Genomic DNA, 22339 nt, shown 5'->3' with positions numbered 1-22339 from the left:
CTGGGCTCTGTGTCATAGACTTTGGGCTATTTGGTTTTGCTTTTTGAAAAATTTACATAATCAGTAAGTAGATTATAAGGATATGAAAAGGTAATTTGCAAAAGTAAAACAAGCGACTGATTAAGTACATGAAAAATTGTTAAGAATCATAACTACAGGCAAGTTAACCCAACTAGATGCCATTTTACTCACCAGAGTAGCAAACATTTTAAATTATCTAAGTTCCCTGTGTTGAGGCACTGACTTTAGTTGCAAATGATAAAAAAGCAAACAAACAAAAAGCCTAGTTCAAAGTTCAAAGTAACCGAGTACAAATGAAATGTACAGGCTCAGACCCCAGCGTCCACGGTGAATCTGGATTCAGGCAGACCTGGGTGAGGGGCTCAGCTGACCCTGTTATAACGCCATTTGTCTGCAGACCATTGCTCTGTTTCGGTGTCTCCTTTGCTCCACATAATGGCAAGACCGTGTCAGAGCCCAGGCCTCTGTGTGCTCCCATAGCTCAAGTCCAGTTTGAAGGAAAAGAATCAGGATTATCTCTAGGAGTGCAAACAATAGTGTTGTTGCCAGGCGGTGGCTCTGAGCAGGTCACCTCAGCAGGAGGCTGTGTGCGCTTACTGGGTCAGGCCTGCCTGGGTCACAGCCACCAGCGCATGGGCTCAAACCGGGAGGCAGCAGTTTCCCAGAGATGAGTTAGGCGACTGCTCCAGAGAGGTGAAGAGGTGCGGGGACAGAACAACTGATGAACAGCCCCGTCAGCTACGTGGGGAAACGATCCCTCCCTTGGGCTGGGGAGAAAGTCAGCGTAGGAAGAGCCTTTCTGGAAGTCAATTTCACAATGTAGAGCATGAACCTCCCAAACCCCCACACCTTCCTACCCTGTATTTTATTTCTAAAAGGTTATTCTACCGAAATAATTGAGTCTGTGTGCAGGAATCTGCATGCAAAAATAACATGAATAGGGGGGAGTACTAAGCTTCAAATAGTATGACATACAAATTCACATGAGAAGATAGCTATAAGTAGGAAACGTGAATAACAAAAATATCTATAATATCTGTAATTAATAACATCTTTGTTAAATATATAGAAAAATAAATGAAAGATTAAACAAAAGACCTTTAAAAGTAGCCATTTCTGAATGATGAGATTATAGACAATATGTAGTTTCTCATTTTCTGCTTACTTGCGCCTCCAATTTTCCTAGCATGAATATATATAATTTTTTTCCAAAAAGAGAAAATGGTGGTGGCCATGGCCCAGGGCATCTCTGGCTTCTAATCCTCAGCATCCAGTGGATTTGTACGTGGTGATGATTATGGCTCAGAAGAACAATGTAGAGTGAGGGGACAGATGGAGGGGAGTTGTGGTTTAGAAAATAAAAGCTTCTTCCTGAAGAAATTATCTCTCTTTACAAACGCAACTTTTACCCAAGAGGCGTTTATCTTAGCCATAGCCATACATCTGAGAAATAAGAAAATAGCACCCGGGGTGCCGTCATCCTACGTCAACATAGACTCCAAATCCACCCCTAAGGGCGGCACAGACAAAACACCCCTCTATCAGGATTCAAGGGAAATGGTGTCCAGAATCCTCCTAATTCCCTGAAAATTTCATGGAATGGAGAGAGAGAGAAATAAGGTCAAAAGCACTGGTTTGTTGAAACTAGAGCTTTTCAAATGATGGCTTAATGAATCGAATTTAAACCAGGAACTTCCAATTTTGAAATGGTTCCCAGGTTGCCTGAAAGAATCAAAGTATGTCCTGTGAACCTGTTAGGGTACTCAGATTAGATGCAGGCACTTTAAAATGCCTGGCTCTCTTGAATATTCAGACAGAGTTGATTTTACTAATGTTGATGGCTGGCTGATTGTTTTAGAGCTGCTTTGCAGAGAGTCCTTTCCAAACAGAAGTTTCTGCCAACACATACCCAGAGGCACTCTCACTCCTGGGCTCCTTGCCCTGAGGTGCCTGGGAAATGCTGAGCATTAAAAGGACTTGTCCTGACTAATTAGGGCCTGGCTCCTTCATAGAGCTTTGTCTACGTGTGTACACGTGTGGACAGTGAATGAAGCACACAATTGCCATATAGAGAACGCGGGTTTTCTACACATTCTGTGCCCCGGACTCGACACAAGATGCAAACTGAGATGTCCAGATGAATAATCTTGTTTACTGCTTGTTGTCACCTGTGTTGTTCGTGATTGTGGAAAGGAACTTGATAGAAGGGAACTAAGCAGTTGTGAATCCTCTTGATTTGAGCAGAAAGAAAATTATTGTAAACTAGTGGCCTGGTGCACAAAATTCATGCGGGGATGGGGGGTTGTCCCTCAGCCTGGCGTGCACCCTCTCCAATCTGAGACCCCTTGGGGGATGTCCGACTGCTGGGGGATGTCCCTGTGGGATTGGGCCTAAACTGGCAGTCGGACATCCCTCTTGCAATGTGGGACCACTGGTTCCTAACCGCTCACCTGCCTGCCTGCCCAATAGCCCCTAACCATTCTGCCTGCTGGCCTGCTTGCCCCCAACTGCCCCCCCCACTGGCCTGATTGCCCCAAATGCCCTCCCCTACCGGCCTCATGGCCCCCAACTGCCCTCCCTGGCCAGAGGCCCTCCGCAGTCAGGTGTGGAATGATTGCCTCGTCACTGGGGTGACGACGCAAGCGTTCCACGCCAGACCTGGCCAGAGGCCCTCCCTGCACGGCCAGGCGCAGAACACTTGCCTCATTGCTGGGATAACGACGCAAGCGTTCCCCGCTTCCACCACTCCGTGTCTGCTGCCCAGAGGCCCTCCGTAGCCAGGGTGGAACACTTGCCTCGTCGCCGCAGTGATGAAGCAAGCATTCCACCAGTCCACTTACTCTGCCTGCTCTCAATGGCTGCCCCCCCGGGACTAGGGGACTCCAGTGGGGATGAGAGGACTGAGCGCCGCCATCTTGTAGCTATGGGTGCTTCCATCTTTGTGGTGGAGTGATGGTCAATTTGCATATTCCCTCTTTATTATATAGGATACAGGCAATAATATCGTTCCAGATTCCCCAAGTAAAGCTCTCAAAATATTCAAGCACATTTATTAATTATTAAAGCAGTCAATATTCTTTTGAGTTTAAAATAGCTAACACTTAAATATTTCCACATATAAGAACATCAGTTTCTTCAACACTTTCTAAATAGTCAGGCAATTAAAACAAACTAGTGGCTTCTTCATAACATAGAAACCAGATTTAATTTTTTAAAAACCTGCTTTATTTGGAAGCAATGGGAATAATAGAAATTCTCTACCTGAAGGCACAGCTGCTTCTGAGCTTCTGGGCTGAGGGTCTCCCGCATCGGACAAAGGGCCACCGTCCGCAGCCTCCCTGCTGGGTTCTACAGGCCCTGTTTGCTTGCCTTCGCTATTGACTTTAGCTTTCTGCCAACAGTGTCAGCATTTTGTGCTGTCAACATGGTCCATGAACATGCCATTCCTGTGTCCAGCTATTGAATACATTAACTGTTTCACGTTGGGGCCATACAGATCGTACCCAGGTTTCCTTTTTGAAAAATGTTCGTCACATTCCCCATTCTTTGGGGTCAAATGAAGCTTAAACCTCATCTAACGGGACTCTTTCCATTGTAATTGCCCAGCTGCACAACTGAATAACAGGTGGGTGTGGATAGCTGAAGCTGAAAGGATCTTCTGGCAAATGGTACCTATGCCATGAGCAAAGAATCTAACAACACTGAAATTTAAGTGCAAAAGGGAGTTGGCTGAAGTCTAGGTCCAGCTCCCACCTGATGTAATACGGCTGACAAGCTATAATTCCCAGCCCAAATCTGGCCCAGTACTTCTTCTTGCAAATAAAGTCTTATAGGCACACAGCCATGCCCATTCAGTCATAGATTATGGAGGCTTACTTTCACCCTACAACTACAGTGAAGCAGGTGTGACAGAGACAGTAAGGCCCACAAAGCTGAAAAGATTTGTGATCTGGCCCTGCTTAGGTGGCTCAGTTGCCTGGAACACCCTGCTGTACACCAAAAGGTTGCGGGTTCAAATCCCAGTCAGGAACATACCTGGGTTGTGGTTTCGATCTCTGGTCAGGGCACATACAGGTGGCAAATGATCAATGTTTCTCCCTCACTTCTATGTTTCTTTCTTTCTCCCTCTCCCTCAATCTCTAAAATCAATAAATATCTTTGGGTGAGAATTTTTTTAAAAAAAGTAGGTTGGAAACCCAGTTTAGCAGTCATGGCATAGAGTTTGGACTTCTCTGTCAGGATACCTTGAGTGCAAAAAAACATACTGGTTTCTGAGGAGCCCATTTCTGCTCAGGACGTTCTATCTTATTTTAATTTTCAAGAAAAAGTCTCCCTATACACTGAAATACTAGTACACCTCCTTGCAACTTCTGTCTTTCCATCCTAGATTTATCTACTCCATCCACACAAAATAATTTATTCTCCTTTTTGTACTTTTTAAAATATTTAAAGACATAACCACTTTCCCACTAAATCTCCTTTGTTTTCTATTCTCCAAAATTGCATTACATCAGTTTGTTAGAAAATTATATTTTCAGGGAGTTGATGCTTAAGTAAATATTTAATGCATATTGCTGCACTGCAGAACTCTGTTTATTAAAAACTTGAGGTCTGGTGCACAAAATTCATGCATGGGGGGGTGTGTCCCTCAGCCCAACCTGCACCCCGTCCAATCTGGGACCCCTTGAGGGATGTCCGACCGCCCATTTAGGCCCGATCCCGGTGGAATCGGGCCTAAACAGGCAGTCGGACACCCCTCTCACAATCCAGGACTGCTGGCTCCCAACCGCTCACTTGCCTGCCTGCCTGATTGCCCCTAACCACTTCTGCCTGACAGCCTGATCACCCCCTAACCACTCCCCTGCCAGCCTGATCAACGCCTAACTGCTCCCCTGCTGGCCTGATTGCCCATAAATGCCCTCCCCTGCAAGCCTGGTCACCCCCAACTACCATCCCCTGAAGTTTTGGTCCCCCCCAACTTCCCACCCCTGCTGGCCTGGTATTCCCCTATTGCCCATCCCTGCTGACCTGGTCACCCCCAGCTGCCCTCCTCTGCTGGCCTGGTCACCCCCAACTGCCCTCCCCTGCAGGCCTGGTCCCTTGTGGTGTCCATCTTGTGTCCACATGGGGGCAGCCATCTTTCACCACATGGGGGCGGCCATCTTGTGTGTTGGAGTGATGGTCAATTTACATATTACTCTTTTATTAGATAGGATGGAGGATAACAAGGCAAATAAAATAATTTCTGGTTGTAATGCAGTAGCACATTTCAAATATGCAAGCTGTGATGCCTTTTAGATTGAGGGTATCAATCAAGACACTTTACCTTTACCAAGTCCTATCTTTCCTGATCTTAGTCAACTTATGTTTCATGAGCATAAAGGCTGGACTAAAAATTACATTTCTATATAGAAACCTGATATGAATATTTTCTTCAAAAGAAAAATTTTCATAGTGTTTAGACATGATTGTCTCTTTTGAAGTATGGTAGATACCCTGGACTGCCAGAAAGACGAACAAGTAGATCCAAGAGCAAATTAAGCCTGAACATCACTGGAGGTGTAAAAAAAAAAAAAAAAAAAAAAAAAAGACAAAAGTGAAGCTGTATTACTTCAGGCATATCATTAGAAGGCAAAGTTATTTTGAAGAGACAATAATGCTGGGAGAAATCGAACGCAGCAGGAAAGAGGAAGATCAAATATGAGATGGATTGAGCCCATAAAAGAAGGCTAAGGTAGGAGTCTACAAGGGCTGAGCAGGACAGTGGAGAACATGATATTGTGAACGTCACTCATTCATAGGGTTGCTAATGGCTGTAACACACACACACACACACACACACACACACACACACACGCACTCACACGCATATCATGAGGTGCTAGAAGTACATTTTGATCTTCTAGATATAGTCCAAGAATCTCTTTACTTGTGAGACAGGTCAGTAGTTGGTCCAGAAACTGATGTTCCACAGTTGTCTGTTGCCGGGGTTCTTGTCCCAGCATTACGAAGGGTTCAGCAATCTGGAGAAAGGAGCTGCGTGTAAATTCAATAAGGAGTCCAAAGATGAAAGATATTTTTGAGAGGCATTGGAGGTCAGAGGAGCTTCAGCTAAAGGAGTTAAAGTCTCTCTCCTTGACTCAGGACCTCTGCTTTTATTAACACAATTTGTCCTAAGGCAAGGTGGAGAAATACACTTCAAAGGGTAGCGTTTACAGAAGCATTGTCAGATTGGGGAATAGCCTATAGCTGTTCAGGTGTTTGGACAACAGGCGGCAATAACATGTAGATTAAGATGCCCTAAGCCAGTAGTCGGCAAACTCATTAGTCAACAGAGCCAAATATCAACAGTACAACGATTGAAATTTCTTTTGAGAGCCAAATTTTTTAAACTTAAACTTCTTCTAATGCCACTTCTTCAAAATAGACTCACCCAGGCCATGGTATTTTGTGGAAGAGCCACACTCAAGGGGCCAAAGAGCCGCATGTGGCTTGTGAGCTGCAGTTTGCCAACCATGGCCCTAAGCTTTCTGGCAGTAGACAATCCTATTCAGGTTTCGGGGAGATGCTTTTCCATTCTTTCCAACAGGTGATTACATTATGTGACTCAGCCCTTGTTGAGTCTCCAAGCTTCATCAACATTTTGATGAAACTCTTGTAATTATGACATGCTAGAATTGGCTCCCGGCAGTCTGTGACAATGAACAGACCATCAATTCAGTAGTCCATCACCTGGATAGATTTCTAGATGATAAATCCCTGGGTACCCAGTGGATGCTTTTGGGTTTTGCTGATTCCCAGGTAGTCCTAAGAGATTTTAGTTTCTCCTTTCCATTAAGCAAAATATGTTGGTTTTTTCACTTATTTTCAGAGTCAGGGAAACTCAAGATCAGTCTATGATAACTGCACAGGGATCATTTTGTTAGGGAGTCTGAGTTACACTGAGGACATTAATTCAAAGGTGCCATTTCTTTTATTACTTACTAGAGGCCCAGTGCACGAAATTCATGCATGGGGGGGGGGTGTGTCCCTCAGCCCAGCCTGCACCCTCTCCAATCTGGGACCCTTTGAGGGATCGGGCTTAAACAGGCAGTCGGACATCCCTCTCACAATCCAGGACTGCTGGCTCCCAACTGCTCGCCTGCCTCCCTTCCTGATTGCCCTTAACCGCTTCTGCCTGCCAGCCTGATCACCCCCTAACCACTACCTTGCCAGCGTGATTGGTGCAAAACTGCTCCGCTGCCAGCCTGATTGCCCCTAACTGCCCTCCCCTGCCTGCCCGGTCACCCCCAACTTCCCTCGCCTGAAGGCCTGGTCACCCCTAACTGCCCTCCCCTGCAGGCTTGATTGCCCCCAACTGCTCTCCCCTCCTGGCCTGATCGCCCACAACTGCCCTCCCCTGCTGGCCATCTTGTGGTGGCCATCTTGTGTCCCCATGGGGGCAGGCATCTTTGACCACATGGGGGCAGCCATCTTGTGTGTTGGAGTGATGGTCAATTTGCATATTACTCTTTTATTAGATAGGATTATAAAGCAGTCAACCACTAATTTATCTTTTAAAGTTATCCAAATTTCAAACTGACATAAATTCTTAGAATAAAATGTAGCACCCATGTCTAAAATGTAGTTGATTATTCTTAAAATCCTCATTCATACAGGAGCATGATAGGTAATAGGTACTCAAACAGATATTTGATCAACTTCTTTTTTAAAAAAAGTCAGCATCTTCATGTTGATACTGCAGACCATGACATACTTCCTCCATTCCAACTCAGTTTAACTGACAGAGTTTAAGTGAGTTTCCAATTAAAATATGAAAAATAAATTATTCTGGGGCCAAATGAAGATTTTAAGTCGAAAGGTAACACAAAGCAATGCTTTGCTTTAAAGTTTATTTCATTTAATGTCTAGTGTCACTACATTTTTTAAGGCAAGGTTTAAATGTAAATAGATGAAATTGATAAGTAATACCAATTTCCAAGGATAAAATTTCAATTATCCAAAATCATCTGGGGAAGAATTTTCTACATATATTTACTTTCTAGATAACAAAGTTTACCATATCTTGGGAATTATTTTCAACTGCATCATATACTTCCTTGACTTTTTCTCAGCAACATATGGACTAACTTGTCTGTACTGAGGGTCTTTGGGATGGTAAAGTGTGTAGAGCTGTTGACCCAGCCCTGAATGCTCGAAACCATAATACTTGCCCAATGACTTTGGTTGGGTCATTTCTTCCTTTGATATCCATTAAAGAATATATATTCCATTCTCTTACCTGCTTTGACCTGCTATTGCCTTGAGAAAACTAAAGAAAGAATCTCTGTGCATGCACCAGAAGGTCCCAAGTTCGATTCCCAGTCAGGGCACACACCTAGGTGTGAGTTTGAGCCCCAGTCGGGTGGTGAATGGAAAGCAATGGATCAATGTACCTCTCTCACATCACATTGATGTTTCTCTCTCTCTCCCCATTCTCCCACTCTAAAATCAATTTAGAAACAGAAACAATCTCATTAAAATTATTTATTAAAAGAAGTGTTTTAAAGTCACTGAGTGAGGGGCTAGAGATATTGTCAATGGAATTAAAATTCAAGGAATTTCTGTCAGTTATCAGCTTGACAGGTATGTTCTGGAGGATTGAATTTCCCAGAAGTTTAACCCAAAACTAAGTGCTGGATTAATACATGTGGAACTTCTCTTCTCCTTAATGATGGGAGAATTCTAGAAGATCTGTGTTCTAATGATACACCCAGTTATAGACTTGAGTTTCATAAAGCAATAGCATATTGTAGTAGAGATTTAGAGTTTAGACCTCTATTTCCAGCCCTGTCACCCACTGGTGATATGACTTTGGATAGAAACTTACCCGATTGATCGTATCCCCTTCAAATGAAAAGGAGTATAACCTGATAAGGTCTAAGGTGCTTCCAGCTCCAAAAGCCATTATGAGAGACTGGAGATCACCAAGAGGAATCTCTCCCAATAAAATATGATGTGTAAAGATAATTGTGATGTTATGTAGAATGAAATGAAATAAAGGCCATAAGTACATGGTTAAAAGGGAAATAGGAATAGAACCTATGAGTCAACTTATAAATGATCTGCTCTCCTTGATAAAATCTGAAAAGTATCATCATCATAATTATTCTCATAACTGATGCCACTGATATAATTTTTAAAACCTAAGATCAAGCCTAAGTATCTAATTACCCTTTTCAAATTAAATGTGTATGTTTATATGTATATTTGTGTTCAACAAGAATACCTTAAAAAATTCTGGAATTTCAATTAACTTATATCCTTTGGGTCTGTCAATTGAAATTGAATTGGCCTATGGATCCCTCTGTTGAGAAATGTATATGTTTATTTGGGTACGGCCATCAGTTAACTTGCCTTTTGGGATCAAGAGCAGGGGTAAGATAATGGTGGTGATGAAAATATAAAAACTCTCTCTTTGGTAGACTTGACCCCAAGGAAGTGGGGATAAGAAAAAATTGGGTGTAGGGGTTAAGAGTATTAAACTCATGATCTACTCATTGTAAATGCAAAGTTTCTCTTAAAGAAAGACCTTATTCCTACTAAGTCACACCCCAATAATAGAGTTAGGATGCATCTGCGTTTCTCCTCTTCAACTTGATCCAGATGCCATTAGTAGGACGAAGAATCAGGTCTCCTGCCAGACCAAGTTCTTCTCTTTTCTGGGTGGATTCGACCCAAAAATGCCTCAGGATGCATGAAAGAATGACCTTTTCTTCCATCATGGCAAACCTTTGACCTTCAAATTAATGTAAATAACATGACTTTAATTACAGATCTACCTCAAATGGGAGAAAGAACAGGTTCTACCAGAGGAAGCAAGTGATGCTAGATTTTCACAGTAGGCCCTGGGAGAACCAGTATCACTGAGGATGCTTCCTAATAATAACGATTCTTGAGTGCCCTTCCCTGCCCACCCAGTGCATCTGAAAAATTCTGTGGACAAGGAACGTAACCCAGGCAGCACACAGATGCATCCTGGGCTCACTGAAGCATGAGAACCTCTGCTCTAGAATGCTCTCCTCCTGGGCCTTTAAGGTAGTTTACTATAGAGTTACCAGGCCTCATTGCACCAATGCCTGAATTTACATAAACAATAAAATGCCAGAGATACTAACACCAAAAGGGTTGATAATTCATGGTGATGTGCATTCATTTTGTTTAAGTACTTCTGCTGGTCCTATGGTGAGCATTCTCTTTTTTTATTTTTTAAAAAAGCAATTCTTAAAAGCAATAAAAACACATTAAATAAACTAATTGTTATAAATAAGCTTTCTACAATATAAAGTATATTCTACTTCAATCCAAAGATCTACATTTTAAAACTCTACCATGAAACAGGTTATGCTTTATGTTATGGGCTGAATGGTATTCCCCCCAAATTCATCTGCTAAATTCTTAACCCTCAGTACCTCAGAATGTGACTGCATTTGGGGACAGGGCCCTTAAAGAGCTGAGTAAAATAAAATGAGGTCCTATGGATGGGCCCTAATCCAACCTGACTGGTGTCTTTACAAAAAGAAGGGATCAAGCCCTGGCTGGGTGGCTCAGTTGGTTGGTATGTCATCCCATTCACCATAAGGTTGTGAGTTCAATTCCATCAGGGCATATACCTAGGTTGTGGGTTAGATTCCTGGTTGGGGCATGTATGGAAGGCAACCAATCAATGTTTCTCTCACATCAATGTTTCCTTCTCTCTCTAAAAATCAATAAAAACATATCATTGAGTGGGATTAATTAGAAACACACACACACACACACACACACACACACAGAGGAATAAACTATGTGAAGACACAGGGAGAAGACATCTATCTATAAGCCAAGGAGAGAGGCCTCAGAAGAAACCAGCCCTGCAGACACCTTGATCTTGGACTTCTGGCCTCCAGAATTGTGAGAAAATAAAATTCTGTCATTTAAGCCACCCAGTCTGTCGTGCTTTGTTACAGCAGGACAGAAATCTGATATACTTTACAATAGTTATAGTAAAGTAGAGAAAAAAAATAAAACAACTAGTGTTTTAACAGACTTGTATCTGAGACACTACATCTCCAAGACATTATTGTGAGTAGCCCCCTGCTGTGTGTGCCTGAAAGGTCAAACCAATTCTGATGGATACAAACCTATACAGTTTCTGGGTCCAGCAGAGAAGGGCACATATGCGTATGGATGGCGTCCCATCGAATTCTCGGGAAAGAACCGCTCTGGCTTGAACTCCTCAGGGTCTGGGAAGTATCTTGGGTCTCTATGCAGTGCGTAGGGAATGATGAGTATTTGAGAGCCTTTCACGACGTTGTACCCTCCTGTCATGAGGCAGTCGATATGTCATGAGAACAGAGCAAGACACACACAGAAAAGTCCACTCTCCCCACTACTTTCATGAAAGAATTCTCACCAACATCACAATCTTCATTAAGACCACGGGCAATTATAGGCACAGAAGGAAAAATACGAAGGGTCTCCTTAATAACACACTCCAGATATTTAAGTTTCTTCAGGTCTTCTAAGGTAACAGGGCGATCAGAATTCCCTGATCAAAGTAAATACATGAAATAAAATAAATGGAAGAACTATTTGGGCTTGGCAAATAAGTCATCAAAAAAGAATATATTATAACATCAATACACTGAATGTTAAATACCAACAGCTAAAGTAAAATTCTTGATAGTATAGATCAAAATAAAATGAGACAATAATGCTAAGTAAAAAAAGCAGATACAAAAGGTCACATGTTGTATCATTAAATTTCGAGGAAGTACTCAGGGTAGATAAATCCATAGAGACAGAGTGTAAATGAGGTATTGCCAGGGGCTGGAGGAAGAGAACATGGGGAGTGGCTGATTAATGATGCAGGGTTTCCTTTTGGCTGCTGAAGTGGGTTGGAATTAGACAGAGGTGACAGATGCATAACATTGTGAATGCATGGAACTATAGGTTTCAAACATTTCATTTTGAATTCTTAGAGCCTCTTCCAGAAGTGTATCTTCTCCTGGGTCTGATTATTGGACTCATCCCATAGCCTGGCCCCCAAACGCCCTCCATTCCCACCTCAAAAAGAAATTCAAATGGCTTCTTGGTCTTGCCAATGGGGGAAAAAAACACAGCAGGAAGCAGCTGAACATATTGAGAAAGCAAAAAATGAGATAGACCAACTCAGTGGACAAGCCAGTGAGAAGATTCTGAAGGTCAACATATAACAAATTCTGCCTACCATTGTTTTTCAGAAGAGGTAGGAATTGATGGCCCAATCCCAAATTTCCAAGTAACAACATTTGCAAAAATCTCTATGCCTGCACTGCTTGGGGAGACGGATGGAAAGGCACTGTGTCATTTAACCAGAGTTGAAGTGACAGAATTGAAAAGTAATAAATCAGGTCACAGAACAGCTTTTCATTTCGATGAAAACCCTTCCTTGGAAAATAAGTGCATCCAAAGAATTTCATCTGAGTGCAAGCCGTGATGCATTTTCAAAGTCCACTGAAATATCTGGAAAGGATTTGATGAAATGTTCAAATCCACTGCAGGATAAAGCCAGCAGGAAGAGGCTGAGAACCAAAAAGCTGGCTTATGGCCATTCTGATGCCGGTGCAGAGAAGGTGGGAGAGATCATCCAAGGTGGTGTTTGCCAAAATCCAACTCATTACTACTTGCCTCCTGATATGGAAGATGAAGAAGGGGAAGGGGAAGAGAAGATGATGATGGAGGAGGAGAGGGGGAGGACTGAAAGCTACCAACGAAGAAGCTGATGAGGATGAAGGAGAAGATGACTAAGGAACACTGACCGATTCCAACCTTCTTTTTAAAAGTGTCCTCCAGTCAGTGGAGCAAGTTACAGTCTGGGTTTGTTTTGTTTTGTTTTACTCTTCGGCTCCGTCATTCTGCTCTTTAAATCTTTTCTCACCCTTACATCCTGGTTCTCAACTTATCTGGGGTGAAATACCTTGAACAGAATAGAGTGGGAAAAGAATCTCTAAGGCTTTCTATTCCAAATCCACTTTTTTTTTTTTTTTTACTTTTCAAAGTATTTTTCCATTGATTTTTATTTATTTATTTTTCTTTGTTGATTAAGGTATTACATATGTGTCCTTATCCCCCCATTGCACTCATACGCCCCCACTCATGCCCTCACCCCCCTGGTGTCTGTGTCCATTGCTTAGGCGTATATGCATGCATACAAGTCCAAATTCACTTTTATCCCTTCCTGACTCAACAATCACTATATGGAACCAATGCCCCTGTGCTCCCTGGGAAAGAAAAACCTTCTGCTTACTTTGCTCTGCTGGAGGCTGGAGGCTCAGCCCGCGCAGTAATGCACAGAATTCTAGTTTTTTTTCCTCCTTTCTCTGTACATTGAGCACACAGATTACACTGTGTCTGTGAATGTGGACAGTTAGCATTTACCAACATATGCCTGTCTACTTTCTCTTCTATGGGACATTTTTTAAAATAAAAAAATTTGGTTTATAGAAGGTCAATGGGTAGATATGAGATGTTTGGGTTAGTTAAGTGGAAATTTTGACAACAAGGCTTCCCCTTTGTATGTTTAATTGTGATGTTTAATGGACTTCCTTGCAGATTAAGATAATACTTTTAAAATAAAATTCTCTCCTAATAATGGCCTGGGCCCTGCCACTCAACGGGAGAAGAATGGATCTGCAGAATCTAATTTGGAATTGTCATTCTTTATTGTAATTTTGTTCCTGTTAGTTTAATTTTTTGTTTGTTTCACTGGAAAGAAAAGATAATTATCAATTTTAAATATTCAAAGTGTATCAGGTGCTTTCTTATAATGAACCTGAATGTGAAGTTTACTCCAGTAACAACAACAACAAAAAAGAGGAATGAATACTTACATCCCAATATCCAAAGATCAGTTGCTCAAAGAAATTTTAGAACTAATACTGGGGATAGAAGAGAAGTAAGGGCAATGAGCAAAAAGGATAAGAAGCAGCAGAATAAAAATTCTAGTAAAAATGGTGTCACTAATTATGTGAGATCCAAAAGCACTTGTGACACCTGCATTGGGCTAGAAATTGTAAAAATCACAAACGTGGGAACACATTCCAAAAGAACCTGGGTTTCTAGAATACCCAATTTACCCACCAGAGGCAATCTGAGAGAAATTCAACTTGAAACGGGAAAAATGAAATGATGACAGAAACAGCCCAGGAGTTGAGATCGTCTCCATTCTACAAGACAAAGTCTTCCCTCTTGATATGAAAATCCAGTCCTCACACCATCCGGACATGAAATTACTTTTCCAACTTCACCTCTCAATGGGTTCTGACAAATGTTCTGAATTCCACTGTCCTTTAATGCTTACTATCATCTTCCAACTTTTCCACTCTGCCATTGTGCAACTGGAGCCTCTCTTTCCAGAATGGCTTCCACCTCCTCCTCTTTTCCTTTCTGATTCCTTCCCCACTGTGCACTAGGAAAACCCATCAGATACCACTTGGCTGGTTGGCCAACCAACCTTTACCTTTCTTTTCCCAGCCATGGGAAGCCATATGACATCAGAGTAAACAAAGGATTAAGTTGATGGCACAATGCACAGTTCCTTTGTGGTAGGCTGATCGTGACCACAAATATATGTGGTCCTTATCCCTAAGGCCTTTAAATATTACCTTTTTTGGGAAAAGGTGCTTTTAAAGATTTTATTATGGATCATAAAATGGAGAGATGATCATGGATTATCCAGTTGGGCCATGAAGGCCATCACAAATGTTATGATATGAGAGAGCAGAGGGAGATAAGACAGACACCCACAGAAGAGAAAGTGATGTGAAGATGGAGACAGAGATTTGAATGATGTGGCCATAAGCCAAGGTATGTTGGCAGTCACCAGAAGGAATGCATTCTCCCCTCAGGCTTCCAAAATGTGCAGCCCTGCCAACACATTGATTTAACTCAGAGATACTGACCTGGGCCTTCTGGTGTCCAGAACTGTAAGAGAATAAATTTCTATTGTGCTAAGCCACCCAGTTTGCAGTATCTGTGACCGCAGTCAAAGGAGACTAATATTATCCTTCATCCCCTCCTCCCCTTTCTTCTTGCCTTAAAGATAAACATGAGCCCAGAACAACAATCAAGAAAACAAAATCCAGCCCTAACTGGTTTGGTTCATTGGATAGAGAGTCAGCCTGCGGACTGAAGGGTCCCAGGTTCGATTCCAATCAAGGGCATGTACCTTGGTTGCAGGCACATCCCCAGTGGGGGGTATGTAGGAGGCAGTTAATTGATGTTTCTCTCTCATCGATGTTTCTAAATCTCTATCCCTCTCCCTTCTTCTCTGTAAAATATCGATAAAATATATTTAAAAAAACAAAACAAAAAATCCACGATGATGAAAATGACACAGAGAGAAAAGAGCAAGCCCGGGATTCTCCCAACATCCCCATTGGCTTCAGCCTAGGACTCCTTACCTACAGGTTACTGGTTGTGCAAAAGAAATTTATCTCCCATCAGCTTAACCCACAGCAATCCTATATGGAATAGCTCTCCTGGACCCCACTAACCAGCTTCACCTCTCCTCTCTGCTAGCCCCTTCCTCATATCGCCCAAGCACACAGCCATGACTTGATACTTTCTACACAGTGATTGCTTCACGTATGAAGCAGCGAGATCCTGACGACAGGGATATGTATCTGTGTAGCCCCAATGCAGTCACATGACAAGCAATCAGCAAACGCCCGTAAACAAATGGGTGAGGTCTTGCAAAGGACATTAGGCCTGGAAGGGGTCCCATATGGCAGCCTTCCTGCTTATTAGTGTCTTTAGAACAGGCCCGACTGCACTTTCTTAATGAGCAAGAATGCCATTTGCTTCAGTGACTTGGGACCTTCTGTGTAAGTAGTGAAGGGCCATACATACCAAACACTTCGTCCAGTTCATTGTCCACTTTTTTCTGGATTTCTGGATAGCAACCCAATAGGTACAAGGCCCAGTTTATTCCAGCTGCAGTTGTGTCATGGCCCTAAACATGTAAGAGAAAAAATAAAAAACAGCTTAGAAAGCAGAGTTCTACTAATAAGGTTAGGGATGCTAACTCTATTTTGAATTGTCTCTGGATTTGACAGCTGTGATGTGACCCCAGACAGAACAATTTAATTTTATACAGTATTTTACCTCGGTGGGGAACAAACCAATGAAACAATGCCTTCAAAGGGACGCCTCTGGTACAGGGACATTTCAATACGACAGAGTCACATACTTGGGGAGAGAGGCTGGGCTGGGCTAACAGGAGGCATTCCAAGGGAACTCCGTGCGCTGGACTGTTTTTGAGGAAATAAAAGTGTGACTTTCCTGAGCCAAGTGGCCAGATCTGCACTTCTCCACTGTCCCCCACTTGTACGGTCGGCTTTACCCCGACACCAGGGAGCACATGGGTAGTTCTGAGCAACAGTCTCCACATCAAGAAGTTGATGAATAGCCCCATTTAACTTTGCTGAGTTTAAGGCAAAAAATCAAATATTTTGTAGAAACTAATTCAATTATTCTTCACAAAAAACCTTGGGAGCCCGGCTGGTGTGACTCAGTGCTTAAAAATCCACCAATGAACCAGGAGGTCATGGTTCAATTCCTGGTCACGACACATGCTCGGGTTGTGGGCTCAATCCCCAGTAGGGGGCATGCGGGAGGCAGCCAAGCAATGATTCTCTCTCATCATTGATATTTCTATCTCTCTCTCCCTAAAAAAAAATCAATAAAACTATATATTTTTTAAATTTCTCTCTCTCTCTCTCTTTTTTTTTTTTAATGTGAAGCCCAGAAATCTCTTTAGAATCACAAACTGGTTAAATTCTCTACTAGATGGAGCTGGGAAGATGGTGGCAGGCAGGATGGAGGTGAGGGAGAGGGTGTGAGTGAGTGAGGAAGTGACAGGGGAGTGTGTGGACGTGTGTAGTGTGTGTGTGAATGAGTGAGGGACAGTCAAATCCGGCAGGAGAACCAGAGGCTGGCAGACCAGGCTCTCCTGGACAGGGAGCCCCTCCCACTGCTGCGTCACTCACCAGGCTGTGGGGCTTGGGCAATGAGCCCACGCCATCTTGAGGGGGAGAGGGGCCTCCTCTAGGAACTCAGCACCACCACCCAGACTGGCCTTGGACACTGCCCGCGACCCTGCAGCCACGCCAGCCAAAGGCCTGCTGCCTCGCCCCCGGACCTGCAGACCCTCGGGCATCTACCGCCAAGGGCGCACGGCTCCCGCAGCAGTAAGTGGACTTCCCCCTCCCTGGCTGCTGACCTCTGGACACTGCGGTCACTCCAATCCAGTGCACAGGCACCCTGAGTCCCCCGCCCTGGCAGAGGGCTCTCCTGTGCCTCTGTGAGCCACCTCTGGGTGCGCACGTATCCAAACAAGGGCACACGGCCCACAGACACCGAGGTCACGTGGTTGCAGCACACAGGTCCCCTGAGTCCATCCCCCAGCAGGCGGCTCCCAGGAGCCTCTGGAGCTGCCGCTGGGCTCACTCATATCCAATTAAGGACAGAAGACCCCGGCTGCAGAAACTCCGACTTCCCCCTCCTCCACTGCCAACCTCGCTCACCACAGTAGCTCTGATCCAGCGCACAGGCCCCCTGAGCCCGCTGCCCCGTCAGGCAGCTCCCAGGTGCCTCTCTGAGCCACCACAAGGCATGACCCTGGCTGCCAGCATCCAGTCCCCACGGTAGCGCTGCTCCAGCACTGTGGCCCCCTGAGCCCACCGTCCCAGCAGACAGCTCCTGGGTGCCTCTGTTAGCTGCTGCTGGGCACTCATATCCACCCAAGGGCGAAAAGCTCACCCAGCATAAACTGGGACTTCTCCTTCCCAGGGTTTGGGACATACCAATATCCTGCAGCTCTAGCTTGTGGGCCTCACGATCACACAGCCCCAGCAGATGGCTCCTGAGCCTCTCTGTGAACTGCCATTGGGCATGTGCCTCTCCAACGAAGGGGCACGGCTCTCAACAGAATCCACAACATCTCCCTCCCGGCTGCCTACCTCTGGACACCTTGGTGAGTTACTGAGGACCCACCTCCCCAGACAAGGTCGGATTGTTTCACACACAGACCCCGAGATTCCCACAACCCCAGCTACTGGCTCCTGAACCCCCTTGTGATTCAGAGAGGGAAATCACTTCGGCCAGAGTCCCACTGCCTCAACCCCAGACTATGGGACAGCTGCATCCCACAGTCACGGGCTCCGGGACCCTCGTAATAAGTTACAGAGTGACGCTATCCCAGCAAGAATCACACAACACCAGCCAAAGTCACAGTACCTGAGCCTCAGGCCCCGAGACCACTTCCTCCCAAGCCCATGGACTCTGGGAACTCACAGTGGGCACATACCAGTGAGACCTCAGGCAACCCTTTCCACAAGAGCTGGAACTATGATCACATCCATAACAGCTTGTACAATGAAGCTGGGGATTAGTCACATTGCCAATCTGTGACGAGACTTCATCCACGAATAAGAAACTAACATTCATGACCCCACTACATAAAGAGAACCCAAAGAGCTCAAGTAGGGGGCTCCGCTAGATCACCACGCCCAGGAGATCTGAGAGACTGCACCAATGAGTCCCAAAAATCACCAACTACATAGCACCACCTCCAAAAAAACCTGGGTAGCAAAGCAGTTGGATCTAAGACACAGAAATCATTAAAACATTACAGCAAAAAAAAATGGGGAGACATAAAAACAATCCCCAAAGGAAAGAAAAAAAGGAATCACCAGAAAGGGAATTAAATGAGATGGAGGCAAGTAACTTATGAGAGAAAGAATTCAGAGTAATGGTTATAAGGATGCTCAAATGTCTGGATGACAAATACACACAAATATATTAGAATATAAGAAGCTGAATAACAATGTCACCAATGTGAAAAGGAATCAAGAGGAAATGAAGAATGATCTAGCTGCAATAAAGAACATAATAGAAGGCTTCAACAGCAGACTAGAAGAGGCTGAGGATCACGTCAGAGAATTAGAAGACAAGGTAGGAAAAAAACACACACACAGCAGCAACTGGAAAGAAAACTTAAAAAGCAGGAGGAGAGCCTAAGGGAGCTTTGGGACAATAAGAAAGGAAACAACATCCGCATCATAGGGGTGCCAGAAGGAGAGGAAGTGGAATAAGGAATAGAAAACCTGTTTGAAGAAATAATGGTGTTGGGAAGAAAAGAACCCATACAAGTCTACAGCTTTTTCTGAAGAAGAAAGTTGATCTGGTATTTAATTAGGGTCTTAAACTTCGTAATTTCTAAATACAATATAATGACTCTTCATTAGTTATAACAAGCTACTTCAAAATAGACTTTTTAAAATGCTAAAAACTTTTTTAAAGAATTCCTATAAATTGATTATCTTTTTAAGTTAAAAATAAATTGAGAACAGATCATCCCTTATGCCAAGGATCATACATATTTTAAAAGGTGGCTACAAATAATTTTTGTTATTTCATATTATTTCTAATTTTACTATTAAATGCTTAAATATGTCTAAGTATTAGTGCTGGCTATTTCTTCTTTCTTAGCATTTTTAACTCCCAAGATTAATTAAAAAAAAAAAAAACATTCTCTTATTATTTAACAAGAACTGTAATTTGCTTAATGGTATACCAGAGACTAACATGACAACACAAAATACCTCAAACATGAAAGTGTCCACTTCTTCTCGAATAGCCTCATGGCTTAGCTTGTTCCCTTCATCATCCATCACATTTAAAAGCAGGTCGAGAAAAGCTTTGCGTTTTCTGTTGGAGAGGGTTGTGCCCTTGTCATCACTTTTACGTTCTTCATCTCTCTTCATTTCATTGGCCCGTTCACTGATGACCTGGATGATGTAAATGATCACATGCTTTTGTGTGGAAATTGATATGGCCTAATAGTCCATTTTCCTGTGAAAATATACCAGCTCTTTTAACTGATTTTTTTTCTAAGCCTTTCCTGTTCTGTCTCACTCAACAGAAACTTAGGTTTTTGTGAAAATACAGTAAAACTTTCTGTGAACCTTTTTAGGATGTAATACATCAATTCCAAAGACTATTTTAGTAACCTTTCCAACATGGGAATAGAGTAGTAGTCTCCTGAATAGGGCCCCAGCTAGCTGAAAGAGCTCATGAGAAAAAGTTGGGGTGGTGGAGAGAACACAATCATTATATAATAGACTAATTATAGATCACTCTAATTACGTGTTGTATTGGAGAAAAGAATCACCCTGTATGCTTGCCGCTCCTTCTGCCTGGAATGCTCTTGTCTCAGAAGCCAGCATGACTAGCTTCCTCCCTAGTTTTAGATCTCCGCTGCCCATTGTCACACTGTCAGGGTCACTGCTACCCTAGTCCCTGGCACTCACTCTCTCCCTAAGCCTGCTTTACCTTTTTTTCCATTTCACTTACCACCTGGCATTATATTTGTTATTTAGTGACTTTCTCCTCCAACATCAATGTAGCAGCAAATTTGTCTTTATTCATTCATATATTTCCAACCTTTAGAACACGGCTTGGCATTTTAGAAATGCCCATCAGGTATGTGTTGAATGAGTAAAAGAATGAAAGCCCCTGAGCTTAATTGGGTTACACATTTCAACTTTCTCTTCCTTTCAGGCAATTGTCCAAACCTGCTTCTGCTTTGAATGAACAGATCCCAAGTTCAGTAAGGGCAAGCACCGTGTCCTCTCTTTGATTCTTGGTGGAACCCCTGGTGCCCGGCACTCAGTATGCAATTTTGTATATTATCCATCCAATCTAAAATTCATTCGTTATTGATGCTGATATTAATGCATGAAATTTGAAGACAAGTGTAATTATACCTATAAAATACAAACTGTTCACCGTTCACCTCTTGCCAGGCAATTATGCTATACTCCACTGAGGGCAGCTCACTCCAACATCTCATTCATCTAACATCTAGGGACTCTACCACTTAGTCTGGTGGTGGACGCAGTACCTCACTGTCAGGAAGCAATGCCATCATATTTTAAACTAAAATTTACAGCAAAGGATAAATATGATTACTTTGGCACTTTTATCAGGACATTTAAATTATAATGCATGTTTTCAATCAAAGTTTGCCTTTTCATAAACATACTTTTAACACAAAGACAGACTATATCCAGAACATTACTATTTCCTTGTCATTAAAAATTAAATAGTAATATCTAGTTACTTTTTATCTTTTCCAGTTTAAGATACTGCCATAAATGCCCTTTGTCTTGGAAAACCATTGCTTAATCCAAACATTTTTCAGAAGATTCCTATAACACAGATCCCTGTGTATTTATTCTCTTAGCACAGCACCCAGTTTGTTAATAAACTACCATAGTTCATATCACATTTTGTAATTATTTATTTATAGACAACCTCCCCAATACACTAACCTTCCCCAGGAGAAAATATTAATGACTGGGTGTGTTAACAAACATAGGAGTCATGCACTCATAAAAGTTCTAGAAAGTGATAGTGGTAGGGGTTGCACAACATTGTTAATGCCCCTAATGCCACTGAATGGTACACTTAAAATGGCTATTATGATAAATTTTATGTTATGTCTGTTTATCCACAGTTAAAAAAATGAGGACTTACATTGTTGGTAAAATTATGTAAGATCTTTAGGTTTCTTTTGTGGTCCCATCCTTCTGTAAACAAAAGGTACAAAACATCATGCCAGAACCAAATCGTCCTCATTCTTCGATGTATCAAATCACTCATCCTATAAACAGGGTGCAAATGTATCAGTTGATATATCAAAACGTGCATTTCTTGAGTACCTATTTGGTGCCTGGTCCCAATGAGGGTAATATCTGGCAACAATGATAATTCGTCTTAGCAGCTACTAAGAACTCTATGCTTTATGCTCAACAGTGAAGGCATGGAGTTATTACACATCCAAGGAAGCTGAAAAATTAAATGGGTCCTTTAGAGGAATGAAGAATCCATTACAACACATCCTCATTAGATGGCCATCTGATCTCTCCTCCTATTTCTCTGAGAGGAGTTCTGGACGGCTCTGAGCTGCCTGTAGCTCTTATACCACAGGGTGGGATGAAATCTGCCTGTTTAATGTCCACGCATTTGCTTGATCACTCCTCTGGCTGTCCTCTTCTCCAGTAAAGTGCCCCTCTGTCACATCCCTGTCCTGAGTCCCTCCCTCAACATTTCCAGTGATGGAGCAGGAAGACTAGACATGATCTCCTCCTTTGAGAGCAGCTTACAGGCCAATTCTGCAGAGTGGCCTTTTCTGGTCACTCAATCTGTGGGCCCTATTGCTGTTTTCTTCTCGAATATCAACTTTATTTTT

General features: G+C 42.9%; 1 protein-coding gene across 3 annotated transcripts in view; it reads right to left on the bottom strand.

Annotated features, from left to right (window-relative positions):
* The window catches only part of LOC308243681 (cytochrome P450 4V2-like), a gene marked incomplete at its 3' end in the record, with an annotated part of 49946 nt that overhangs the window by 15676 nt on the left and 11931 nt on the right, over positions 1 to 22339 (bottom strand). Inside the window, exons 6-11 of one of the 3 annotated variants that reach the window (XM_080659377.1) lie at positions 21625 to 21751; positions 19689 to 19874; positions 15934 to 16036; positions 11456 to 11590; positions 11184 to 11363; positions 7898 to 9799 (exon numbers count right to left, since the gene is read on the bottom strand). In XM_080659377.1, coding sequence (XP_080515503.1) covers positions 9627 to 9799; positions 11184 to 11363; positions 11456 to 11590; positions 15934 to 16036; positions 19689 to 19874; positions 21625 to 21751 — 904 coding nt within the window. Of the gene's footprint in view, positions 1 to 7897; positions 9800 to 11183; positions 11364 to 11455; positions 11591 to 15933; positions 16037 to 19688; positions 19875 to 21624; positions 21752 to 22339 lie in introns of those variants that run through there. The other 2 variants (XM_080659379.1, XM_080659378.1) reach the window with 2 other exon arrangements.

Source organism: Plecotus auritus, assembly GCF_963455305.1.
Source record: "Plecotus auritus genome assembly, chromosome: 3".
In the NCBI taxonomy this organism is placed as follows: domain Eukaryota; kingdom Metazoa; phylum Chordata; class Mammalia; order Chiroptera; family Vespertilionidae; genus Plecotus; species Plecotus auritus.
Note: the sequence above shows the minus strand (reverse complement) of the source record. Positions and strands in the feature narration are given on the sequence as shown.